Source organism: Python bivittatus, unplaced genomic scaffold (genome assembly GCF_059951505.1).
Source record: "Python bivittatus isolate LINGU-HERP-01145 unplaced genomic scaffold, Pbiv_v1 ctg000980_np1212, whole genome shotgun sequence".
Taxonomy (NCBI): Eukaryota; Metazoa; Chordata; class Lepidosauria; order Squamata; family Pythonidae; genus Python; species Python bivittatus.
The window spans coordinates 30652534-30675248 of record NW_028277125.1 but is presented as its reverse complement, the minus strand read 5'-3'; the positions used below and the strand labels follow the sequence as shown (position 1 = coordinate 30675248).

The 22715-nt window shown below is 35.8% G+C and overlaps 1 protein-coding gene across 1 annotated transcript in view; it reads right to left on the bottom strand.

The window, feature by feature from the left end:
* Nucleotides 1-777: 777 nt before the first annotated feature.
* WDFY1 (WD repeat and FYVE domain containing 1) overlaps nucleotides 778-22715 on the bottom strand; it is a 29654-nt gene continuing 7716 nt past the window's right edge. Inside the window, exons 4-12 of the mRNA XM_088131994.1 lie at nucleotides 22123-22177; nucleotides 20851-21001; nucleotides 19108-19220; nucleotides 12972-13098; nucleotides 11488-11593; nucleotides 9806-9907; nucleotides 9015-9145; nucleotides 4718-4826; nucleotides 778-2573 (exon numbers count right to left, since the gene is read on the bottom strand). Of these exons, the coding sequence (XP_087988120.1) occupies nucleotides 2514-2573; nucleotides 4718-4826; nucleotides 9015-9145; nucleotides 9806-9907; nucleotides 11488-11593; nucleotides 12972-13098; nucleotides 19108-19220; nucleotides 20851-21001; nucleotides 22123-22177 (954 nt within the window). The 3' untranslated portion in view covers nucleotides 778-2513. The remainder of the gene's footprint in view (nucleotides 2574-4717; nucleotides 4827-9014; nucleotides 9146-9805; nucleotides 9908-11487; nucleotides 11594-12971; nucleotides 13099-19107; nucleotides 19221-20850; nucleotides 21002-22122; nucleotides 22178-22715) is intronic.

The following is a 22715-nucleotide window of genomic DNA, read 5'->3' as shown; positions in this document are numbered from 1 at the left end:
GGCCTACCTGTCCCCCACAGGTCATCAAAGAAGCAGCAAAATTTACAGGAAATATTTTTATTGTACAATAGTCAAAGTTTTTTTTTTCATTTTTTAAGACAGAAAAGGGAACAACAAACAGTAATAACAGCTTCTCAGATAATGAAAGATACAATGTTTAACAGGAATACAGTTATCAGACAAAAATACATTAGTACTTTTTGCTCCCCCATGAAGAAAGGCTTCAGGGGAAAAAACATAGTAAATATGTAAAATTTGAATGACTGCACATTTAAAATACAGGGCCAATTTTTGTTACAATGTACAGCATGATCCTTATCCTCTCCCCTGTGCACAAAAGCATTTTATATCAAAAGCAAGCAATAGAGTTTGTATAGCTCTATATCTCATCTGAAGAACTTCAACATGGAATATATAAACAATATAGTGTTTTGCCAACGTTTCTATGTATCTATTTGAACCCAGTACTTTAGTAATAATAACTGCTACCTGCCCTACCCCCAACCAACCAGCAAAATATTCTTCAGTCATGGAACAAATTTGGCAAAACAATGATGGATGATTTTGAGTGGAATTGCCAAATCTTTCAATGTATTTTTGTGCAATTCATACAACTAATAAGTGAACACAGCAGGCAGCCTCCTCTATATGCAGAAATATCGAGACTGGGTTGTTCTCTGCTGTCAAGTTATCCCAAGTTTCCAAGGATGTTAAGAGGGTTGGGTGAAGAAGAATGCAAATGTTTTTGTGTAAGTAATGCTTTTCTTAACACAGATGCACATTTCATGTAAACTTTTATTTATGGGTGGGACAGAAGTGAAATAATTCTGATTTAATCCAAAGTTCTCCTTTTTATACAGTATAATAAGGCAAGTAAGTAAAACCACGTTACCATTTTAACAAAACCATTTTTCTGTGATTTACTTTATTTGTATAGTGATATTGCAGAAATGTTTGATTCCTCCTTTACATTTTTATCTCTGCCCCTCCAACAAAGTTAATATCAAGTAAGAAGCTTAGGAACAGTAATTCACTAACAATAACATTGATTTATACCCATCTTAAATGATTTTCCGACACTAACACTGATTCACCATTAAGTAATCCCTCAGATTATACTTCCCTTCCTAATATGCATTGCCCTAATCAATGTTTTTTAAAAAAAATTATTTGGGGCTTATGTTTTAACATGATGATATATCTTCAAGACTAGCCTAAAACAACTTTCCTTGAGAAAGATGGAGAAACATTTCTCCCTCACTTATTTTTATTAAGTATCCCCTAAAAGAAATGGCTAATTACGCTATTTGCACAAAAAATATATATATTTTAATTGGAGGGCAGATTACACAGTCTAGCTGTGCTACATTTTGAAATGAATATTTCCCATCACTTTTAATTAGAAATGACTGAATTTCATCAATGATGATTCTACACCAGATTTTATAAAGCTATATTTAGTCACACAGTTTAACCCTAAACTCAAAATGAAAAGAACAGCAACCTGAAATTTCTCTTTACAATTCTATAGTATAGCAAGGTACTTTCATTTTCAAAACTAATGACAAATTTTAATGTACACATTTTTTTCCATTACCTATTCCTATCAATAGGAATTTTTACTTGCAGGAGCCCAGATGCAAGCTTCTGGTACAATGGTAGTTATTGCTGAAATTGAATTAAAAATCTGATTTGGGACTGACTTTAGAGGACATTAAGATGATATCTGCTACACCACAAATATGCCTTTTGTTCAACATATATTTACTGTCTATTTCACTGAGCCTCCACTGTACCATTTTACTACATAGAAAGAGTATGATTCAACACCTCATTTAGCTTCAGCTGTTATGGAAAACATTTTTATTATGATTTTGGTATTTTGCCAGGTGCAAAAACAACAACAAAAAAAACCCCTCTCAGTAGACAATTTAAAACTGGAACAACATCAAATCTAACAAAGAAACAAAATAGTCCAAAACACACTATCAATGCTCCTACCCTTATTGCAGTGCTGCTGGGAAAGAAATTTTTTTTTCCCTCCTGCTGGCAAAGTTATATTCAAAGTCTGTGAGCCGTTATTCACAGTGACTATTCATAAGACAAAACTAGTCTACGGGGACACTTTACAAGGAATACATTACTACTATTTGAACATGTTTTGTTGTCACTATACTGTACTCATTTTAACCCTTAGCCACAGTACAATATCATTTCAGCAGAGAAAGCACACTGAATGCTACAAGTAAATCAAGCTATGAGTGGTCTTCCTAGGCCAGATATTCTGTTGTATGTAAACCTTCCTGGTGTTCACTCCACAGGCTATTAACTTGTAGCTGAGCACCTTCCAGAGTCTTCATAAGCCCTAAATGAGGATTCTGTCCCACAAAACGAAGATGTCCATCTTAGGAAAATGATATTCTCAAAGTCAAGCAGTTGGCATGTGTGGCAAGAGTTATGAAAGGGAGTATATCCATTTGATGCATACAGTATACTATTCCAGAAAGCCCAGATCAACGGGAAGCATATCCAGTTGCAAGGCTACAACCCACTACTGGTGTCATGTCCCAAATCTAAAAAATAAGAAATAAAAACAGACACATGATCCACATCCTGAACAAGCAATGGCGGCGGGGGGGGGGTAATTTTTAAATTTAAAAATGTTTATTATATATTTGCATGGTGGTAGGTATGGCAAGTAAACTTAAGTCAATGGGGTACAAGGATCCTTCATTTAAAGACAACTTTGCCACATCAGAGCATTTATATCGTACCTTCTGTCATGTATAGACTTCTAGAAGGGACTCAAAGACAGCCCATTATAATAGAATAAAACAGGAAATAGAATATCTCAGCAGATAAGCAATATGTAATGTATTTAACTAAGCTCTGATTAATAAATAAAAAAGGCAGTCTGCACTGACTCTGATTGTGTAAGTGAAGTCAAATCCCAACCTACAAGTTGTGTGTAAAATGTGGTGCTTCATAAGTTAGAAAAGGCAAATTTTATGTCTGAAAACAGCTCTATTTTCCCCCCAATGTTCATAAAATACCTAAATAGGGAGAGAAGACAGAGAGAAACGAAGTGAAGAATATGGAATAGTTTGTCCACCTATAGTCCTGACACTCCCCCCAATGCCATAAAATTGATGGAGATAGCCAACAGGATCAGCATTGATGTTCATCAATTTCATCATGCTGCCACATAAGTGTACTCCATCCCCCAATTTTCAATAAGATGTGCCTATATGAACCTTTCTCTACCTTCTCCCAAATTTATAAAGTCTATATTGGCAGAAAAACTTTTAACTATTAGAAATTTACCCAGATTGCAATTATGAAGTTGCAGCATCCTGCAGTCATGTGATTGCAATTTGTGACCTTCCCTGCCAGCTTCCCACAATCAAAGTCAATGGGGAAGCTAGCAGGAAGTCAGAAGTCACGATCACATGAAGTCCTCACTTAACCCACATGGCCCTTGTTTAATAATGGCAACCAGAACTGCCGTCACTAAGCAGCGCAATCACGTGGTTTTTCGACTTTTGACTGCATCACTTAACAACAGTTTCCAGTCCCAATTAGCATTGTTAAACAAGGACTACCTGTATTACCTTTAAAGCACCATGCCTTGTCACAACTGAATCTGCCCATTGCAGTAATTGTGATAAAGCCTGTTAAGGATTCCCCCTTATCATCAGGTGAATGGCATGCATCAGACAATAAACTTTCTCAGTGGTAGCTCCTACCTTTCTTATATTTTAGAAACACCTCAATGGAATATTATTCCAATGTGTTTTTGGCCCTTATTTTATTTGGGGCTTATGATTATATGAGTGATCGTCTGTGATGTGTTTTCTTGTTTTGCCTCGTTCCCTGTCCAGAGTCCCTGTGATGGAATGGACTTATGAAGGCCAGGCTTAGGGAGATAAGCGTGTTCTTAGCCCCCAACAGGAGCGTGGGAAGTTCAAGAAGATGAGGCTGGCACCTCCCTAAGGAATTCACGGTGTTGTGGCTGGCTGGCTTGAGAACTAGGGTTCAGTCTGGGCAGATTTTCTGTCTGGAAGTTGTAGCTAATAAACGCAACAGAACTGTATTTGCATTGTCTCTTGGAGTTCTTTGGGCTGAATCTGACAGTCCCTTAGGAATGGCGTAAGCTATTAATATTAATAAATAAATAAATTTGTCATTTCATGGTATTTGGTCTCCAGTTGATTGGCCATTCATGAATTTTAAATGTTCTTATGGACAAACATGCCAACCCCACTCATTTCTATTGGTATTTTAATTTGTTGTCAAAAAGGGGCACCAACTGTGAAACATAAGGCATGCTAGTTTCCTTTGCAGGAGGTAGCTTTGAAGTCTCCACTGGGGTAACAACTAGAAATACTATGAAATTTATTTCTATGGTGGGAATCTGTATAACTGTAATAAAAAGAAAGAAAAGAATGTCAGAAAAGATCCTACAGAGAAGATTCAAAAGCTGAGGTAATCCTTTACCAATCTCTAATGGGCTATATGTCAAAGCACAATAGGAACAATTTCATGTCTACAGAACTCTTTAAATTTCCAAAATTTTAGTTAACTTGAACTTTGTTATGTATCAGGTTTTCTTTAGCTCCTGGAAATCTTTTCCTATCCATTAAATTTGGCTTCTGAATTGTGTGTATAACTAGACTCTAGGATTTTAACTAACTAACAAGAAAAAAGAGTAACTTACCTTCACTACACGATCACTTCCACATGTCACCATAAGTCCCCTTGAAATATCCATGGACATATGGCAAATGTTGTGTTTTCCTTCATGAAAAGTTGCCAAAGAAGTGCGACTTGAAGAGAGAAAAAGTGAGTTTAAGTAACAGCAACTTGCCAGATCTTATTCAAATCAGGGGCAAAAGACAGTAATACAAAAACAGTTGTGCAAAATAAGACTTCTGAAAAGCAAATATGTCAGACTCAAGACCAGTATCATCATTTGAATTATATTTAAAGAAGCAGCCAGTTCATTAAAGATCATAATAGATCTGAACTATGCAAAAGTGAAATAAAGGAGTTACAACAACAACAAAAATAAAGTCCCAACATTAAGACATTAACAAATCCACTTGCTAGGGCATTTATATTTGCTGGAGGCTCTCTACCAACATGTTTGCAAACTTGTGCGCGTGCATGTGTGCACGCGTGCACGTGCACACACACACACACACACACACACAAAGGAAAGAACAGTTTAAAACATCTTTTCAAAAGGTATAATGCAAACAGAGATCTAGTTAACACTGATTTTGCTATTTGGGGAATGGATACTTCTGACCTGCTGTTTTAGGAAATAGCAGCTCAAAACTACATTCAATATTTCAAGGAGAATAGTTAATCCAGCAAATGCTTACCTTTATAAGCAGTGGGGAAGAATTAAAGTGAATATATTCTCCACTTAAATTGGACAGATATTAAAGTTCTAACAAATCAACAATGTTATGTATACACATAGACAGGAAAACATGCAGAAGTCACACTTTTACAAGAAAAAAAATGCTTAGTTAACATGCCTACTTCCTGGCATTGAATTAATTTTAACTGTTTTAATTTAAGGGGACTTTCCCCACTACTGAGTTATTGGTTTATCTACCCATCCCTGAGTTTGTACAAAACAGTACTAGTTCAACAACCCTCATTATTTTCTGAACACTGTGATTAGGAAAAGCATGGGCATTTAAAGGTAAAAATAAAATTCAGAAACCAATAGAAACATATAAGTGGCAAAACACCTTCTTTGGTCATAAGCTATTGTCAAAAAATACTCTGGGAATGTTGACAGGTATGAAGGGATTCAGGAAACAAAATGCTAATGGCAAAGCAAACACTGGAAGAGAAATATCTGCATGAAGGCTACTTAGCTATCAAATGGGAAAAAGGGCCACATTGTCCAACAGACACATAACATACTTCTAATCATATTCTTAATAGGTCAGTTGACCTTACCTCCAAGATAAGGTGTGACAAAGCATTACAGATTTTATATGATCTGAAGCTATGGAAGAACAGTATTGACTTAAGGGGGAAATGCTATTTTAAAACCAGGACACTTAATGACAACTTAAGGCTATTTACTTAAGGGCTGAGGATGAGACGAAAGCAACATCATGGCACCAAGAAAGATTTGTGTTATCATAGCTAATTGTGTGTCATAAATTGCAAACAGGAACACAGCCTAAGAATTTTTTTTTAAAAAAATAGAGAAATGGGAACTAATATTGCTCAATCAGGAATTCACACTGGTGCTTAGGAAATATCACAGGTTCAACAGCTACACAGACCAAAAGAAGGTTGGCTGCTAGGGAAATGGAATGCAATGGTGAAACTGAAACATTAAACATGGAAAACAGAAGAAACAGAGCAAGACTATTTTATAAATTGCCTGTCCCACAATTGATAATGGTGTAAGAGAAGAAAGATAACACAAAGGACTTTGCTTCTATGCTGATTGACTGATTGTATGCCATCAAGTCAGGGTTGACTCTTAGCAACCACCTACATTTTCTTCAAGACAATCACTTCTATCTAGTTTGTGATTTTTTTTTTTTTTTAATTGCTACGTAAAGGCTACCTTCTAGCATATGGCTATCTAGCCAAAGCTGCTATGAGCAAAGCTGTTACTAGGGGCCCTGGAGCCTTCAACAGGTTAAAGCAGATTTAAGAACATAATTTTTTCAGAGAGAAGAACTCTCTGAAATTTAGATATCAAGATAACTAAAACAGATTAAAAAAAGAAAAGAAAAAAGCTGGGATTTTGGCTCCAGAAATAGGGGATGAGTACCAGAGTAAAATATAACTAACGCTAAGTAGAGAACAAGAAGGCAATAGTAAACCATTTCTGAAAATGTTGCTACAAAAACTACATGGACTTGCCCAGGCAGTTGCCAGGAGTCAAGACTGACTTGAAGGCACCCACAGGAAAAGCAAAGCAAAGCAAAGCTAGGTAAAATCATAAGGCAGATAATTAAGCCTAGGTCAAACTCTAGTGGGCTGAAAGTTAACAGGCAGGAAACAAGACAGCTAGAATAGCTGTCACATAGCAACTAGCCATGAAAGAATGGCAAGTCATATTTAGAATGTAAACTAGGGGTAGATTTCATGAGAAATCATTCAAAGGGCTCAAGGATTCTGGATTACACCTAGGATGAGTCAAGGCAAAGTAAACAACATGTACATCTTGACTGATGAAAAGAAACTTCAAGCTTCTTGACTGCTCATCCATTTACTTAACAAAAGATAATCTGGGAGCTAAAATTTATAGTGAGTATTCCTGCAATTTCAATGATGCCATGAACTTTTATCATTTCTCTTTCTGTTCTGTCTACCCCCAATTTCTTTATGCTATTCTCTTTTCCTCTTACATCGGAGGGCTGCCAGAGAAGGGGCAGAAGCCTGCAAGAGGTTTTAACAGTTCATTTGTAAACAGCTTGTGAAAATTATCTTCCTCCTGATATAGAAGGATGCTTATTTTAGCTACCTTATCAATACAAATATGTCAAAGCATGAAAAGATTAAAAGCAAGACTGAAACAATGGAAGGTGTAATTTTGATTCATACTGGAGACTAAAATGTGCAGTGTGATAAACTACACATTTTAAAACTACTGATAGAACTACAACTAAAAACAAGAATGAGGGGGGCAAGGGCATTCAGTGGAAGGTGATTTTTTTTTCTTTTTTCTTTGAGCTCCTACTGCAGACTAGCTATTTAAATGGTAAAACATCTTTGTAAAAATGGAGGGAACAATATATTTTGGGTTTATGTATGCTTATTCAAGAACAAGCATGAATGAATGGAATGGAATTCAATGGAATTCTAAAAATATGCAAGTATATTATAATCTCAGAATAATATGTTGAAGATTGAACATTTGTAATCAAGAAATTATGCAACATTTTATGATCTGAATTTGACAAATTTCTCATCCTACCCTTTTGCTGAAGAGAAATAACTTTTTAAAATACAGTACATATTTTGTTTCTGACAAGTGCTGTAATAAGTTTGGTACCTTGTCAAATTTTGGATTTGTCACTAGAAACTAAGATCTGATTGGATCAAATCCCTTTTTCTGGAAAAGTGCCACTTCTTCATTTTTTTACAAGAGCTGAATTGATTAATACTTTCTGGAAGCAGTTCAAGCTGCTGATTGTCACTTATAAGCTCTTACATGGTTTGGGATTTAGATAACTTCAAGACCACCTACTCACAGTGGTTTCTGCCTGTTCAGTAAGTTCTGGGAGAATGGATCCATACCCTAAAAGAGTTTCATCTGCAGGGACCTTGGGAACAAGCCTTCTCGATTACATCCTCCATTCTTTGGAAAAGCACCCCACCCCATCCCCCGTTTAGAACTGGTTCTCTCCCTATTAAATGTCTAAAAAGCAATTAAAACCTGATTATTTCAAAGAGCCTTGGATGAGAAATCATTGTGAATGGAGATGACTCTTGCTATGGTATGTTTGGTGTATGATTATTTCTCCAGGACTATGTTTACTGTTATTGCCTTTTTGCCCTTGTTTAATGTTTTGATGCATTTTTTAACTCCTCTTGCTGGAGAAGGTTTTGAAAGCAGCTTTCAAAGCCCTCTCCAGCAACCCATTTTGTTGACTGGAATGGCATACAAATGTATGTATGTATGTATGTATGTATGTATGTATGTATGTATGTATGTATGTATGTTTGTGGATAGAAATTAAGTAAACTTTATGGGCAAAATGCATTTATTGTAATGTATTATAATAGTGTTAGATATATTACTGGAAATGAACTAGCAGATAGTAAAAAATAACTCTTTGAAACCAATCTTTACAACTTTGTTTCCTACATACACTAACATTAAAGAAAGCATATCAAAAAAACCTTATGAAAGGAAGGTTATCTGTAGTTCTTATATGACTTATGTACTAACAATTTTGGCCTCAAATCTCTGATTTAAAACTAGAGGGCAGTAAGTCATAGTCTTCTAAGCTAAAGGTACTCACTCTTCATCTTTGATAGACTCAAAACAAGAGTCACAAACCCGGACCTGGAATTCAAAGCCCATTATGGGATAGCTGGAGCGTTTCGTGCTGCATTTGCCACATACTGCTTGACCACATTTCCTACAGTGATGCTGGATAATGGAAATGAAAATGAGAAACAATCAGAAAACCTGATCTGTTCCAGATTAAGCCAAATATTAGGAAGGAAGCCATCACATTCTCATGCTTTCAGTTAACTGAGTTCAACTGTCCATTCTGTGAACTTTCATCAGAGAAGACTACTTTCTCTGTAGGCCTATCCCCATTAATCTCCTAAAGACAATAGCCTAAATATGTCCCAGATAAAAATCTCAGTCAATAAGCAAAATCATAAGGAAGATTATAGTTTTTTATATATCCTGGTCTAGACCATTTAGGACAAATCTAATACAGAACAGTAATTTGTGCTCAGATACATAAACAAAGACTTCTCAAGGCAACTCTACCTAAGAGCTCTAACTCTTGAGCGCCCTCAAGATACCTTAGGACTGCAATTCTCAGTGCTTTCACCAGCATGATTAAGCCCTACTTGCTGGGAATTCTGAAAGGTATAGTTCCAACACATGTAATGAGTTCCAGATTGGGGAAAGGTTGACTTAAAAACCAGAAGAACTATGCTGCCTGCTGTAGGGCCATGGAAGATGAGAAGGATGTGTGCATGGGAATCAGGAACTAATTCAAAAAGATACATCCTAATTACTAACTTCTTTAACTTTCATACAGTTATACACAAAACACTGCTGGCTTCTCACCTGCCTCAGACCCAGTGTCTTTGTATCCCACATCTGCTTTATATTCCAGAAGAAGGGCTGCTCACATTTCTGACAGGAATCACTTTCTAACCACTGAGGGGCCTGGAAAAGAAGAGGTGACAGAAATGTTTAAATATGCCATTATGGAAAAAGAAAAAGGAACTCCCCCAACTTTATAAATGTCAGTGGAATTAAGAAGTCACCTTTTTTTTGTTTGATTTACCCTCCATTAGAGATACAATTAGAAATAGATAAAGCCTACAGTTCACAAATAAAGGCTGTTAGAGCAGTGCCCCTGAAAGCAGAAACACCTTATAAAATTTGCTTCCCCCCAGATATAATGACTAATGTAGTCTCAAATGGTATAGATGAGGTCCCTCAAGCTGTGTCTGTCTCCCAGGTGCCTCCTACACTTAGTTTGTTGTGAGGCAGTTTTCACTACCATCACATTAATGAGAAATATGCTTTTGCTACACCTTGACTATTAGCTTCCTGTAGGGGGTTAAGTGCCTGTTTTTCAGTGTTTGGATGATTAAGTACTGCGTAACTAAAAAGCTGAAGTTTTCCACAGTCAAACAGTTATGCCTTCCATTTTCACTCATAAGCTGACATTGAATATGTCCTGTTCTCATTCTGAAGTACCATCAGAGCAATTTAAAGCAATTAACTACTGCCTGGGTCAATCCTTCTGTATAAGTACTGGTTTCTATTCCTGGTCTCACTGCAAACAGAGCTTTTGGAAATCCATGTGGTGACTAGGATTTTATAATTTATTTCCTTATAAGTAGGTTCTTGCAGGATAGCTTAACTAAAATCCATTTTTTTAATAGACATTTTTCATATACATAAAAAGGGCTGGACAACTGAAGTTACAGATGTAGCCAGCAAGCAATTTTGAATGCCTTGTAATCTCACTAACAAATTCTATTCAAAGGCATAAATTTTCACAAGCTCTGGCAAACTTCATCAAATATATAAAGTGCTTCTAATGAAGTGAGTTGTAGCTTATGCCTTTAAATAAAATGTGTTAGTCTGAAATAAGGCTCCTTCTGATTTTTGGTTACCATAAACTAACACAGCTCTCCTCCTACAATGGTGACCTCACTGTAACAGCATCTGGAAGTAAGTTTCTGGCCTTGAAGGCTAACCTTAATAATATGATGGCAATATATTTTTAATTTTTTTTTTCTTGTTTAAAAATTTATTTAGTACAGAAAGCCAACGTTGTCATTTCCCAGATACCAAAATTTCTCAAATCGGTTCCTATTAATGGGAAGGTGATAAATAGATAGAGCTGCATGATATTTTATTTTTTACAGCATGCATCCCATGTTTTGACCTACATTCATTTATGCAAAAGATATTCAAGATACTGAGAGATATATACAATGATATACCTCAGTATGATCTCAATGTTATCTTTTAGATCCAGAAACATTTTAAATAAAATAAATTTAAAAGACAAGGAGCTGGCAACTAGGACAAGGTGATTCCAATTCCAAAGGGCAGAATACTTGAGGTCATTTTCCTCACTCCCACTTTACTTTCTAAAACATCATTCCAGTATCCCTTTTCCTGGATAACTGCTAAATTTGGCTAGTTAGCTGTTACAGTTAGGAGATACTAGCTTTTCATCTGCACTTTTGATATCAACAAATAATAACTTTTAATTTAGTTCCTACCTCTTCTCTACTAATATCCATATTCCAGACTGTGATCCCTCCATCTGCTGAACAAGAAACCAGTTGTCGTGTAAGCTGGAGATAACAGAGGGCTTGTACCTTGTCACTGTAAAGAAAAAAATGGACTGATAAAACTATGTAACAATTGTGTTTTGTATGTTTGACTTGGAACCATTCAAAGTTTGTTTGTATTTTTATTGATGCTTGCTAAGAACATTTTCCAATATCAAACTGCATGGCTTTGTTTTTTTTCCTTTTAAAGTATTATTATTAATTTGCATGAAATACCTGAATGTCAGTTTATATTACATAGATTTTGGCTTCACCATGTACCACAGTTTTTCCAAATATACTGCTTCCAAACATATCAGACTATAAATTCCAGGATCCCCAGCCAGAATGGACAATAGTTATGGAAGTTATAGTCTAGCATATTTGGAAGGCACTAGGTTAAAAAAGATTGCTGTCATCTTTCCAGATTTTCTGTCCCATTTGTAAACAGGTACTAAAGTATAGAATAGGTTTTGAGGAATAAATTGTTATAACTCTTCCTGCTAATTCAGCTGCTAAATTATCTTACTGATTCAGGAAAAGCAGAGGTTGGCTCCAATTCTGCAATTTTTGAGAGGGTATTTAGAACTGTTTGTGAGAATGTTGATTTGGAATCTGGAATCTAAGCAATACCACCATGCCACTCCTAGGAAATCCATTTGCAAAATAGCGTCCATTGTACACAACAAGGAAAATAATCTGCCTTGCTCAACAAGAGAGCACCATACTTTTTCCTGCTGCTTAGTGGAGAGGCTGTTTTTATCATGCATGGGGAAAAGTATTTAGTGGTTACATCTCTTAAATGTTTGTAATATACTGTTACCCTTGCAAAAATGAAGTATTTAATAAAAGGTGATAACGTGTTTTGTAAAAGAAGGGTTTTGCATAAAAGGAATTTCCAAGAACTGTCCTTTTGGGGAACATGGGGATGGTCATTAGCATTGCATTCTTTCTTGATGATAGAAGACACTAATGAAGCAAGAGCAATTATTGACACCTGGGGAATGAACAAAGAAAAAAAATGTCTTTGTTATGTATCTTCTACCAGCAAATGCTTTGTTAATTGGCAATTCCACTGCATTCTTCTGGATCGCTGCAATTTATTTGCATGTCTAATGCTTTTCTGTCAGCATGTTATAGACAACACTGTGTCTGTAGTAAGGTGTAAGACATGGTTGGCTAAAACTAGGAAACAAACAGAAAGAACTAAGCATCAGATTTCAAATCTTTACCTCAACTTCATGTTCCTTTGAAGAGTACTGTATCAAAACAGCATATTTCAATATGGTATTTAGAAACAGCACTGCACAAAGTTCTTATTTGATTTGTAGCTGGCAGGAAATAGAACCAAATAAAATCCTTCATTCCTTTGTGAATAACACCAAAGGCTGAACCAGAATTAATACATGCTAGGAAATAAAATTGCTACATACTGATGGCCTTGAAGAAGCAGTGTCCGACCTCTTCTTCCACCAATATCCCACATGATTATGCTGTTATCAGATGCTCCAGAGAAGAGTAATCGCTGAACAGGATCCCACCACAGAGAAGAAATACTTCCTATGTTATATATATGGGGTGGGGGTGGAGAGAGGAGAAGGGTGAAATGTTGACAACCTACATTTTGGTGGATGAACCTATAAAAATAGTAGTCCTATGGCAATCTCTCTTTTAAAGGGATATTTTTTATTGTAGCAAAATGAAACAGCTAAAAAAAAAACACATGATACAGCACTTGCTGAACTGTATCACAAAGTGAAGATTTTTTTCCTCTGATTTAGGCATGAAAGCCGGCTGGGTGACTCTGGGCCAGTCACTCTCTCAGCCCACGACATCAGGCTCAGGTGGCAAGTTGTTCAGTCAATTCCTGTCGCAACCATTGGATTAATATTCGGTTGATCTGGGGGAAAAAAAAAAAAAGTGGACCCTCCACAGGAAAAATGCTAGGAAAAAAAATAACAGCACTTGCTGAGCTGTATAACAAAGTGGAGATTTTTTTTTCTCCTGACAAAAAAAGATTTATGTTGAAGATGTCTTTTGACTTTTGGGCATTTTTTAAATACATTCCTCACAGAAAAGAGATTTCTCAGTCTTCTTTAGTTGGTAAACTGAAGCTGTCTGCAACATCTTTGAACCGCAAATTAAATGTGGTAACAGGAAAGAGCAAGTTTGCTTCTTAGCAAAACAGGACTTTTTGAAAATTTTCTTATGTTAAAAACATGCTACATCTAGAAAGAGAACAGCTGAAACCACCTAAAATACAGGAGGAGGCCTATCAAAGGTACCATAATCTCTCAATCCTTGTTTCAACTGAATCAAGGTAGTGGTGATGGTGGGCCTTCCTAGGCAAGGATCAACACTTACCTTGTCAAAGCTTCGTTCCTTCCCCTATCCTTTTTAATAAACTGGAGAATGTTAGGCAGTGAGAGCCAGTGCTGTGATGGTTAAAGAGCCAAATTAAGATAAAGAAAACTCAGCTTTAAAATCCTCAGTGTTCATTAAATCATGCAGTGCCCTCAGGGAAGTCACTTAAATTTACTATAATCTACCCCACAGAATTGTTGTGAGGATTAACAATTGGAGTTGACCAACATATTCTACCTTATGCTTCATGGGAAAAAAGCAAGACATATACACAATAAATAATACATTATAAACAATCTAGTTTCCTCTAACCCATATAAAAGTACATTCATCTCTAAAAGCATGTTCACCTTTAAAAAACTCAATAGGTACTATGAGCAAATGTGTGAAAATTAAACAAAAATCCTTCTGATTATAATCTAGCTATAAAATATTTTGGCAACCTCAAGGAACTCTGAGAAATTATTTCACTTTATTTTAGATCAGTCTAAATTAATTGGTAGTTAATCAATGATGCTTTTAAATATATTACAAGTGTCCTAGCCTATTTTGAAATTTATCCACAACCATCACCCACTTTACCAAGACGGCTTCAGCTTTTCAATGTACTTTGCTTAGCAGTACCCCAATAGTGACTCTTCCTAGCTAATTCATAGTACCTAGCATTTATTTATTTTAATCCATTCCATCGTGTCTGATTTTTGGACACTGCCTGGACAAGTCCCTGCAGTTTTTTTCACAAGGTTTTTCAGAAGTGGTTTGCCATTGCCTCCTTCCTAGGGCTAAGAGAAATGACTGGCTCAAAGTCACCCAGCTGACTTTGTGCCTAGGCAGCACTAGAGCTCACAGTATCCTGGTTTCTAGCCTAATGCCTTAACCACTACACCAAACTGGCTCTCTTACCTAGTATTTATAGTCTACTACAAAGGTACTTGACAATTTTCTTAGAAGCACAGCTGAACTCACTAGCACTTGTCCTCTTGTTCCTTGATGTTTAAAGCTATGCTACTATTTACTCTGACAGAACTATGTTATCATAGCTGACCTCTTCAGACAGAGATAAATAAATCCTAAACATAATCACATTGGTAATTCAGACAAAGGTCTAGAAGGCACATGATTTGGTTTAACTAGAGCAGGCAGTCTTTTGATGGCTATACACTGCATTTAATAAATTTGCAGAAGCAAGCACTTCAATGAACAGGGCAATGAGAAAAGTAGATGTGGCTGTGTGACATGTGTGGGAAGACTCTGAAACTAGGAGGGGATTTCTTGAGTTGAGAGAGCATTTATATTTCCTAAAAAATAATGTTAAGCCTATATTAGTGCTTACACGTGACTCTCACCTCAAAAAATATAGTCAATAGTACTAGTGACTTTGAAGGCTACATATGACCCTGATTTACACACCCTAGGTTTAATTGAAATGAGGACCTGGCCCCAAACAGAACCTGGATAGAACTGCATGTGGAAGCTATAAAAAAACCACTGTGCACTCCTGAAGCAGGGAATGCAACAATATAGTATGGGATAGTTGTGTCCCAACATCTGGCACCAGAAGCCAGGACATGAATGGCATCTCACTGGTAGTCAGGTCTTCACCTTAGTCAGGTCTTCTGCAACCCCCTTGCACTAAGTGTGGCTCATCCTGAGTAGAACTAACTGCCCTAACAAGGTACATGCTACTGCACATCGCAATAAAAATCTAATAAAGATGATTAGCATTAGATGAATAAAAGAAAGCAATGGAAAGGATGTTAAAGGAGAGATGGGGAAGAAATCCATTTTAAAGATGCCAAAGATTTTCTGACTCCTTTGTAAAACTCTTCCTGTGTTATGGGACGGTCTTGAAAAATAATATTCTCCAGAAATTTAGCAAGTCTCCTTATTTAGAATTTAATGATAAGTAAAAATTGGGTGAATTCAATGCTGACACACTGCTGATTGGCTAACACAGGAAATTAATACATCAGTTATTATGGAAACTGGCCGAGGCTCAACAGTTGAAAGTCTGACACCTAGTGGTTAAATAGTTCAAGCACAAGAAGTATTTAAAATGAAGTGATCATCACACAAGAGGAGGCTGTTTGGGCCATTGGGTCCAACTCACCCATTCAGTGCAGGAATCCAAAGTAGAGCATTCTAGACAGAGGGCTGTCTAGCTTCACTTGAACATATCCCACCACCTCTCTTAACAGATGACTCTGACATCAAAATGCTCTTACTTAAATATGTTTTTTTTCTGACATTCAATCAAAACCTGCCTTCCTGTAACTTAAACCATTATTTTGTATTCTGTACTCTAAAATAATGGAGAATAGTCTTTGCTTTCTTTGAACGTTTAACTTTTTTTTTTAATTAAAAATGTTAGGCTCCAAATTGGTTTACGTTTCTGGTGGAATATTAATATTCCTGCCATAAATTCAGTCGTGTCATTTTCTGAGCAGTTATCTCAGCAGTGATACAGCTCGACATTATTTACTCTGTCACATGACTTCCCAACACCAGCTCGTATAGCACCTATAAGGATCTTTTATGTCATTAAACTTCTTTGATTTTTTTTCTTTATGGATGAACAGACTCATAAAGGCACTGGCCTCTAGTTGCCTGCCATTTTAGAACTCAGGAATAATGGTATAATAAAACATTGGGCAACTGCAGCTTCACAGAAACTTTGTATCCCACTAAAAATGTAGAACATAAAAAAAGAAACGCACTGCAGCCTGGCAAGTGGAAGGTAGAGAGACCCATGTCACAAGACTATGGGGAAAAATAAGTAAATGTTCTGAGGCTGGATTCACATACACAGCAAGGCATGGCTTGATAACCATGATTACTGAATAAACCATAATTGGCTGGATTTGCACAATATACTAAGACAAAACATTAAAAAGAACATTAAGGTTTAAAGTGATGAGCAAATTAAATGTCTTTGTGTATGTATGTTATGAGATAAAGTTTGGGGTGGAGCAGGGAAAGTAAGGTCCATTTGTGTGTTGCAGAACAGAGAGAATACTGGTGGAACAAAATGTTTTATACTGGGCCTAAGTGGGTTAGCCAGCATTAAAAAAAAAGGGGGGGGGAGCTCAGTTAGGTTAGCAAAGAGGAAATGGGACAGTTAACTGAACAAGAATTGATGTGGGCACTGTTTTTGGAAGAGAAAACAATGTTTTTCAATTACTTATGAAGAATCTTTTTCATCTGATGTAAGTAATCAGATGTTCTGGATCAATGCTTGGATATAGTAATGAACATTTTCTATCTGAACAAGATGGAAGTTCACTGCCTCTTGTGTTTTTAGTATGTATTTGCAACTGATGAAGTCACACAGCAGGCTTATGTTGCAGAGTCATGGGGATAATACAAATCTAAACTTGTTTCCACCTATTACATCCAGGGAAGCTAATGAAAGATGTTTTCAGACAATTTTAGGGAAGACAAGTAAAATTTAATTCAGTCATGATGAAAGCAGTGTAGGTGGAGAAGCCAGTCGAAAAATATATTTAACCGGTTCTGGATGGGATTAAGCTGCCTCTGAAAGAATTACTTAGCTGAATCTCTTCTTGAATTTGGTGTCTATGACAACACCAGTACGACAAATGGGTTGGGGTATTCTGTATCAGTTTAGCTGATCTAAACTGGTAATATGATCTCATATGGATTCAGATCTAGTCTCCATCATTTATACCTTTATTACATCCAAACTTGATTACTGTTAACATGGGATTGCTTTTGAAGATTGCTCAAGACACAGTGAAGAATTGGTAAGAACCAACTAGTGGCTTATTCACCTTCAGGTCAAATTCAAAGTTCTGCCATCACAGGTTTTAAAAGAATAGTTGATTTAATTCCCTTGAAATTGCCTGAAATGCTACTAAAAAAATGCTAGTTTGTTTCCTTAAAGTGGTACAAAATGTCTTGAAATGAAGAAAATCAGAAAATGCTTAATAAGGGAGAAAATTCCTACTTGTTGAATTACGTAAAAATAATAATTGTATAAGATACAATCCACATAAAGGCCCAAGCAGATTCAGGATGAATTTTGGAAGATTAATGCCAAAAAATGAATAATGAATAACCTAATTTGGGTACTCTTGAGAGATATGGGAGTAAAGTTCATGTCTCAAGTTCAGAAGGTTATCCAAGGGGTAAAAAGTAATCAAAAGTATTACTCAAGAGATATAAATGTGTTTGAAGTCTTTGTTTTACCAAATACTGGGTAAAAATATTGTAAGATAAACACATTAAAAAGCTAGACACAACGATATCTAGAATAGTTTATATTCTTAACCATGACAACTAAATTTTAAAGAACACTCATTTCAAAGTTGTAATTCAAAATTAATTGCCTATCTTGAAAGACGTGGATAACATCTAATGAGAATTTTTAAATAATCAAGATTAATTTACAGGATAGCTAATTCATTGCTTTGTTTCATGCAAGCATGTAAAACATTTTAATATCAAGATATTTATGCATATTAGGATTTTACTGAAGTTGTTCAATAAAATAGTATACCCATTTTTAGACTTGATTAGATTTTATTGCTCTTTTAAAGTATTTTTAAAAAAACTGATTGAATAACATTAATTAACATATTTAATTAACATTTCAAGCTATATTTCCTCATGGCAGCCCACTGGAAATAACAATTTCAATAGGCTGCTACGAGGAAGCAGTGCAGTTTGAAAGAATTTTATACATCTCCCATGTTTAAGTACTGGAATGATGTTTAACCCATTTGGAGTGAATATTATATCTTGAGGATCAGCTCCTCAGTCTTTGAGATTATAAAGAGAGACAACTGCCTTTATCAGCATCAGCTATGCCAGTTACATATTCCTTAGTTGGAGAAAGCTTGGCCACAATTATCCATCTTTTGATAATTTTCCCCTTAGATATTACAATACACTGTTGTGAACTTGATGCCACAGCTGACCCAACCCAGCACTGGGAAATTTACTGGACATAGGGGTTATCGTTGCCAATTGCTATAAAGCTTGAAATAGCCTCCATTACTCTAACCAAAATTTCAAACAGTGGAAGCTTAATTTGCAAATAATGAACAAAGCTGGCAACAATAATTCAACTGAGAGAACGTAGTAGATACCACAACCCAACACCATGGACCCAGTTGTATCTCTAATGTTTCCTTTTATAAAGAAAGGACGATCTGAGCCTCAATCAGTTGAAAAACAAGTTACCTTCGTGACCCTTGAGAGTTGTGATCACTGAACACGTGCTCTGCTCTAGCTTCAACAGAGTAATCTGTCCAGAGTAGTCTCCAATAAAGGCATGCTGGGTTTCAAAATCATATCTTAGCACAATCCCAAGTCAAGGAGTAAGTTTCAGTCTCAGTAGCTCCAGCAGAAGGCAAAAGACTGAGTATAAAAAGTAGTCTACTTTAATTTGCCCTGAAAGTAGTTTATAACATGCAGTAGGAGCTGTGTCCATCTAGAAGTCCACATAAGAATTAATGAGTGCTACTTTTATTTGATTCCCTACTACTTTTCCATGAAATTAGTACAGCCCAAAACAAAAAGGAGAGAAAAACAAAGAAAAATATATACACATTTATTTTCTTACAATAGCCCTATCTTCATTAAAAACAATTAATTTAAAAAACTTTCTGGGTTCCCCGAACATGCATTACAGAATGACCCATATAAAATGAACCAAAATAAATCCAAATGAAGTTGGTTAGATCATAACATGACTAGACCAAGAATGTATGCATTTAAGTCAGCTTGCTGCCCAGCTTTTTTCTTCAATATTATTCTGTCATTTGGGGAATATTGTTTGCTTGCTTTTCTAGAGCAGACAATACTGTAATTGCCCACACTGCAGCGCATCATGTGTGTTTGCCTTAACCAGCTAATTAGCAACTATGCATTGGAGGCTTTTGACAAACATTCTGAAACAGTAATGTCTTGCTATGAACAATTTCATATGATGTCAAAGGGGAAAAAACCTCTAAATAAGAAACTGCTTGTAAAAACCATACTAGCCTTCTAGTATACTTCAGAAGAAAGGCACTCATTGGAAAAAGTGGATTTATTCAAGTACAGTTCAGCTCACAGAACTCCAGCAGCTCATTTGACACCTCAATACTCCCATTAACATATAAAGCAAAGAAAGTGAATATTCTTTTTTTCCAGAACAATCATATAGCCACTGTACTCTGTGACTGGGCCTCTGAGTTTAGAATTTATTTGGATGTTCCTGGTATTTCTCATAGGGCTCTACAAAAACAAAACAAAATTAGGAGGGGGAGTATGAAAAAAAAAATTAGGTAGGATACCAGAGAGAAAAGAGGAAAGAGACAATTATTAAATTGAAATAACTCATTAAAATAACTACTGTCAGTATGCAGCACCCAACAAAAAGGTTCCCAACTTCCTGGTCTAGATGTATTATTCTACCATTTTAAGGAAGGCTCTTCTTTGTCTTCCAAAACAAGTTCTCTTCAGCTCTTTTCTACAACAGCAGCTAGGGCTGAGAGGGACAGGTAAGAAAGGGAGGTAAAAATGACTGGGTAGAATCAGCAACAGCCATTCCCTGCTCTTATCTATTTTTTAAATAAAATGGGTGCGAAATAATAAGAAATTTTCGCTGGTCAATAGAAGCAGCCTTCTACTCAAAATCATTCGATGAAGATATCACCTACCACTATCAAAAGCTTATTTGACACAAGTAGCAGATAGTGTAATAGTCTCAAATTCCAAAATTTGCTTATGGTAACACACCAACTAACAATTTTTATAATAAACTTTAAAAACTTATAACAACAGTTAAAACTGTTAAACATGACCAGTTTCTTGACAGAAAAAATACAATATGATGATATAAATGAAATACAAATGTCAGAAATATTAAAACTGGTGTGTAGTTTAAACAAACTTTAAGAAATTGCACATCTGCTATGATACAGCTACTTTGAAGGATACTGTAGGCAAGATGCCCAGGAAGTGAAATAGTGTCTTCCCAACATATTTCCACTTCTGGTACACATCCAGCTGACGGATTTATCATGGCCAGTGCTAATCACCCATTCTGCTTCCAAGCAAAAAATGATTGCCGACACTCTGTTCTGGTGAGCTGTACAGACAGACAAGAATTATAACACAGAGATAAAAAAATATTGATACATGAATTGGAATGACATCCATTCTTTTACAGGAGCAATTAGTGATAAACACTATTCTTTTTGACCAGAAGACTCTCTACCTCCATTCAATTTAAATCTCATTGTTGCCTTATATGACGGCAGCTAGGGAAGGAGAAACTATGAGGTACATTATTCCCAGAAGCTTTCAATTTTATTTTGAAATGATTTTATTTTTTATTGTTCTCCCACCTGAAGGAACCCAGATATAGTTTACAAAAATAGAAAGAATAAAACAATCTTTAGTAAAAACTATTCTGATTGGAAAAAAAAGTAAAAAATACAACAGTTAAAACAAAATTCAGTTTGTGTGTCAAATGGAAATGAAAAATCACCCTCCGTTAATGAAAAAGAGAAGCATAGATGAGAAACATATGTTCATAACTGTAATTACACCACACTGTGAAATTAAACCAAGAAGAGTAGAGGAAGGGAAGATGAGGAAAAAGAGAGACATTACAAAATTAGCTTGAAATGAGAAAAGCATTGCTTTGCGAAAAGCCATATCTTTTTGTATAAAAGCTGTTCTGTTGTCATTTTAATATAAGGCTTATCTCAAGGCCACATTCTTATCTATGGCGGAATGGCAAATAGGATCCTCTTCTATTGTCTTGGCAGTGCAGTTAAAAGGGTTTCTTACGAATGGAGCAACATAGTGTTCTAATATTTTGGTTTTCTATGTATATACCCACAACAATACCACTAATTCCAGGGGAAACAAAGTAATGTTCTGGAATTCGTTTCCTTTCAACCCCAGCCAAAATGGTGATTTCATGAATTCTGGCTTAAAACATCTGTAGGACATTATGCTGTGCAGGTGATTTGGTAACAAGAAAGAAAGTAGAATATGAGAATTTTTTACAGGCTGATAAAAGTTACAATTGTTGCCTTTATGTTCTAAAGTTATAGATAATTTAATGCTGGTTCATGTACATGCTTAATATCTATTTTACCAAACTGATATTATCTATGTGAATTTTGAAAGTAAGTCAACATTCCATGTCAGTTATTTAAGGCTTCTCATCTGTGCAGGGATACTTCACTGTCTTATTACCTGGATAAGTCTTGACAAAATTCATCTTATTAAAGTCTTCTGAGATATGAAATTCCTGAAATCAAATAAACAAACAGTAAGTTACATGATCTTAAAATCCTGATGATACTGGGGGAAAAAAAAACCTTCACAGCACAAAACAAACAGAATGTGGGAACCACTGACTCCCTACTGAATGATTAACAAAGTCTGTCAACTTGCAATTAAAATTTCAGGGCTTGGACTTCTTTCATTTAGGAAATAGAAATACTATGTGTTTGGCTACTGGGATAGAAAGACTTGTGAGTAGACTTGGTAGAAATTTCTGGGATGCTCTTTGGAAAGAAGGCTACAGTGTATTTCACGGTATCTGAATACTGTGGTTCTGCTCTCTAAATACGCCTGAAAGGCCCTTATATTATAATAGCAACATTTCATTTGTATGTTTTACTTTGAGGCTGAAATCCTCTACACTTTTATAAAGAAAAGTCTCGTTGCAATCAATGATGTTTACATCCAACTAAGAATGCGTAAGATTTTACTATAAACTTGTTTTATGCTGCTTTGAACAACTGGAACAGGAATAAACTATGAAAACAAACAAAACTTGTATA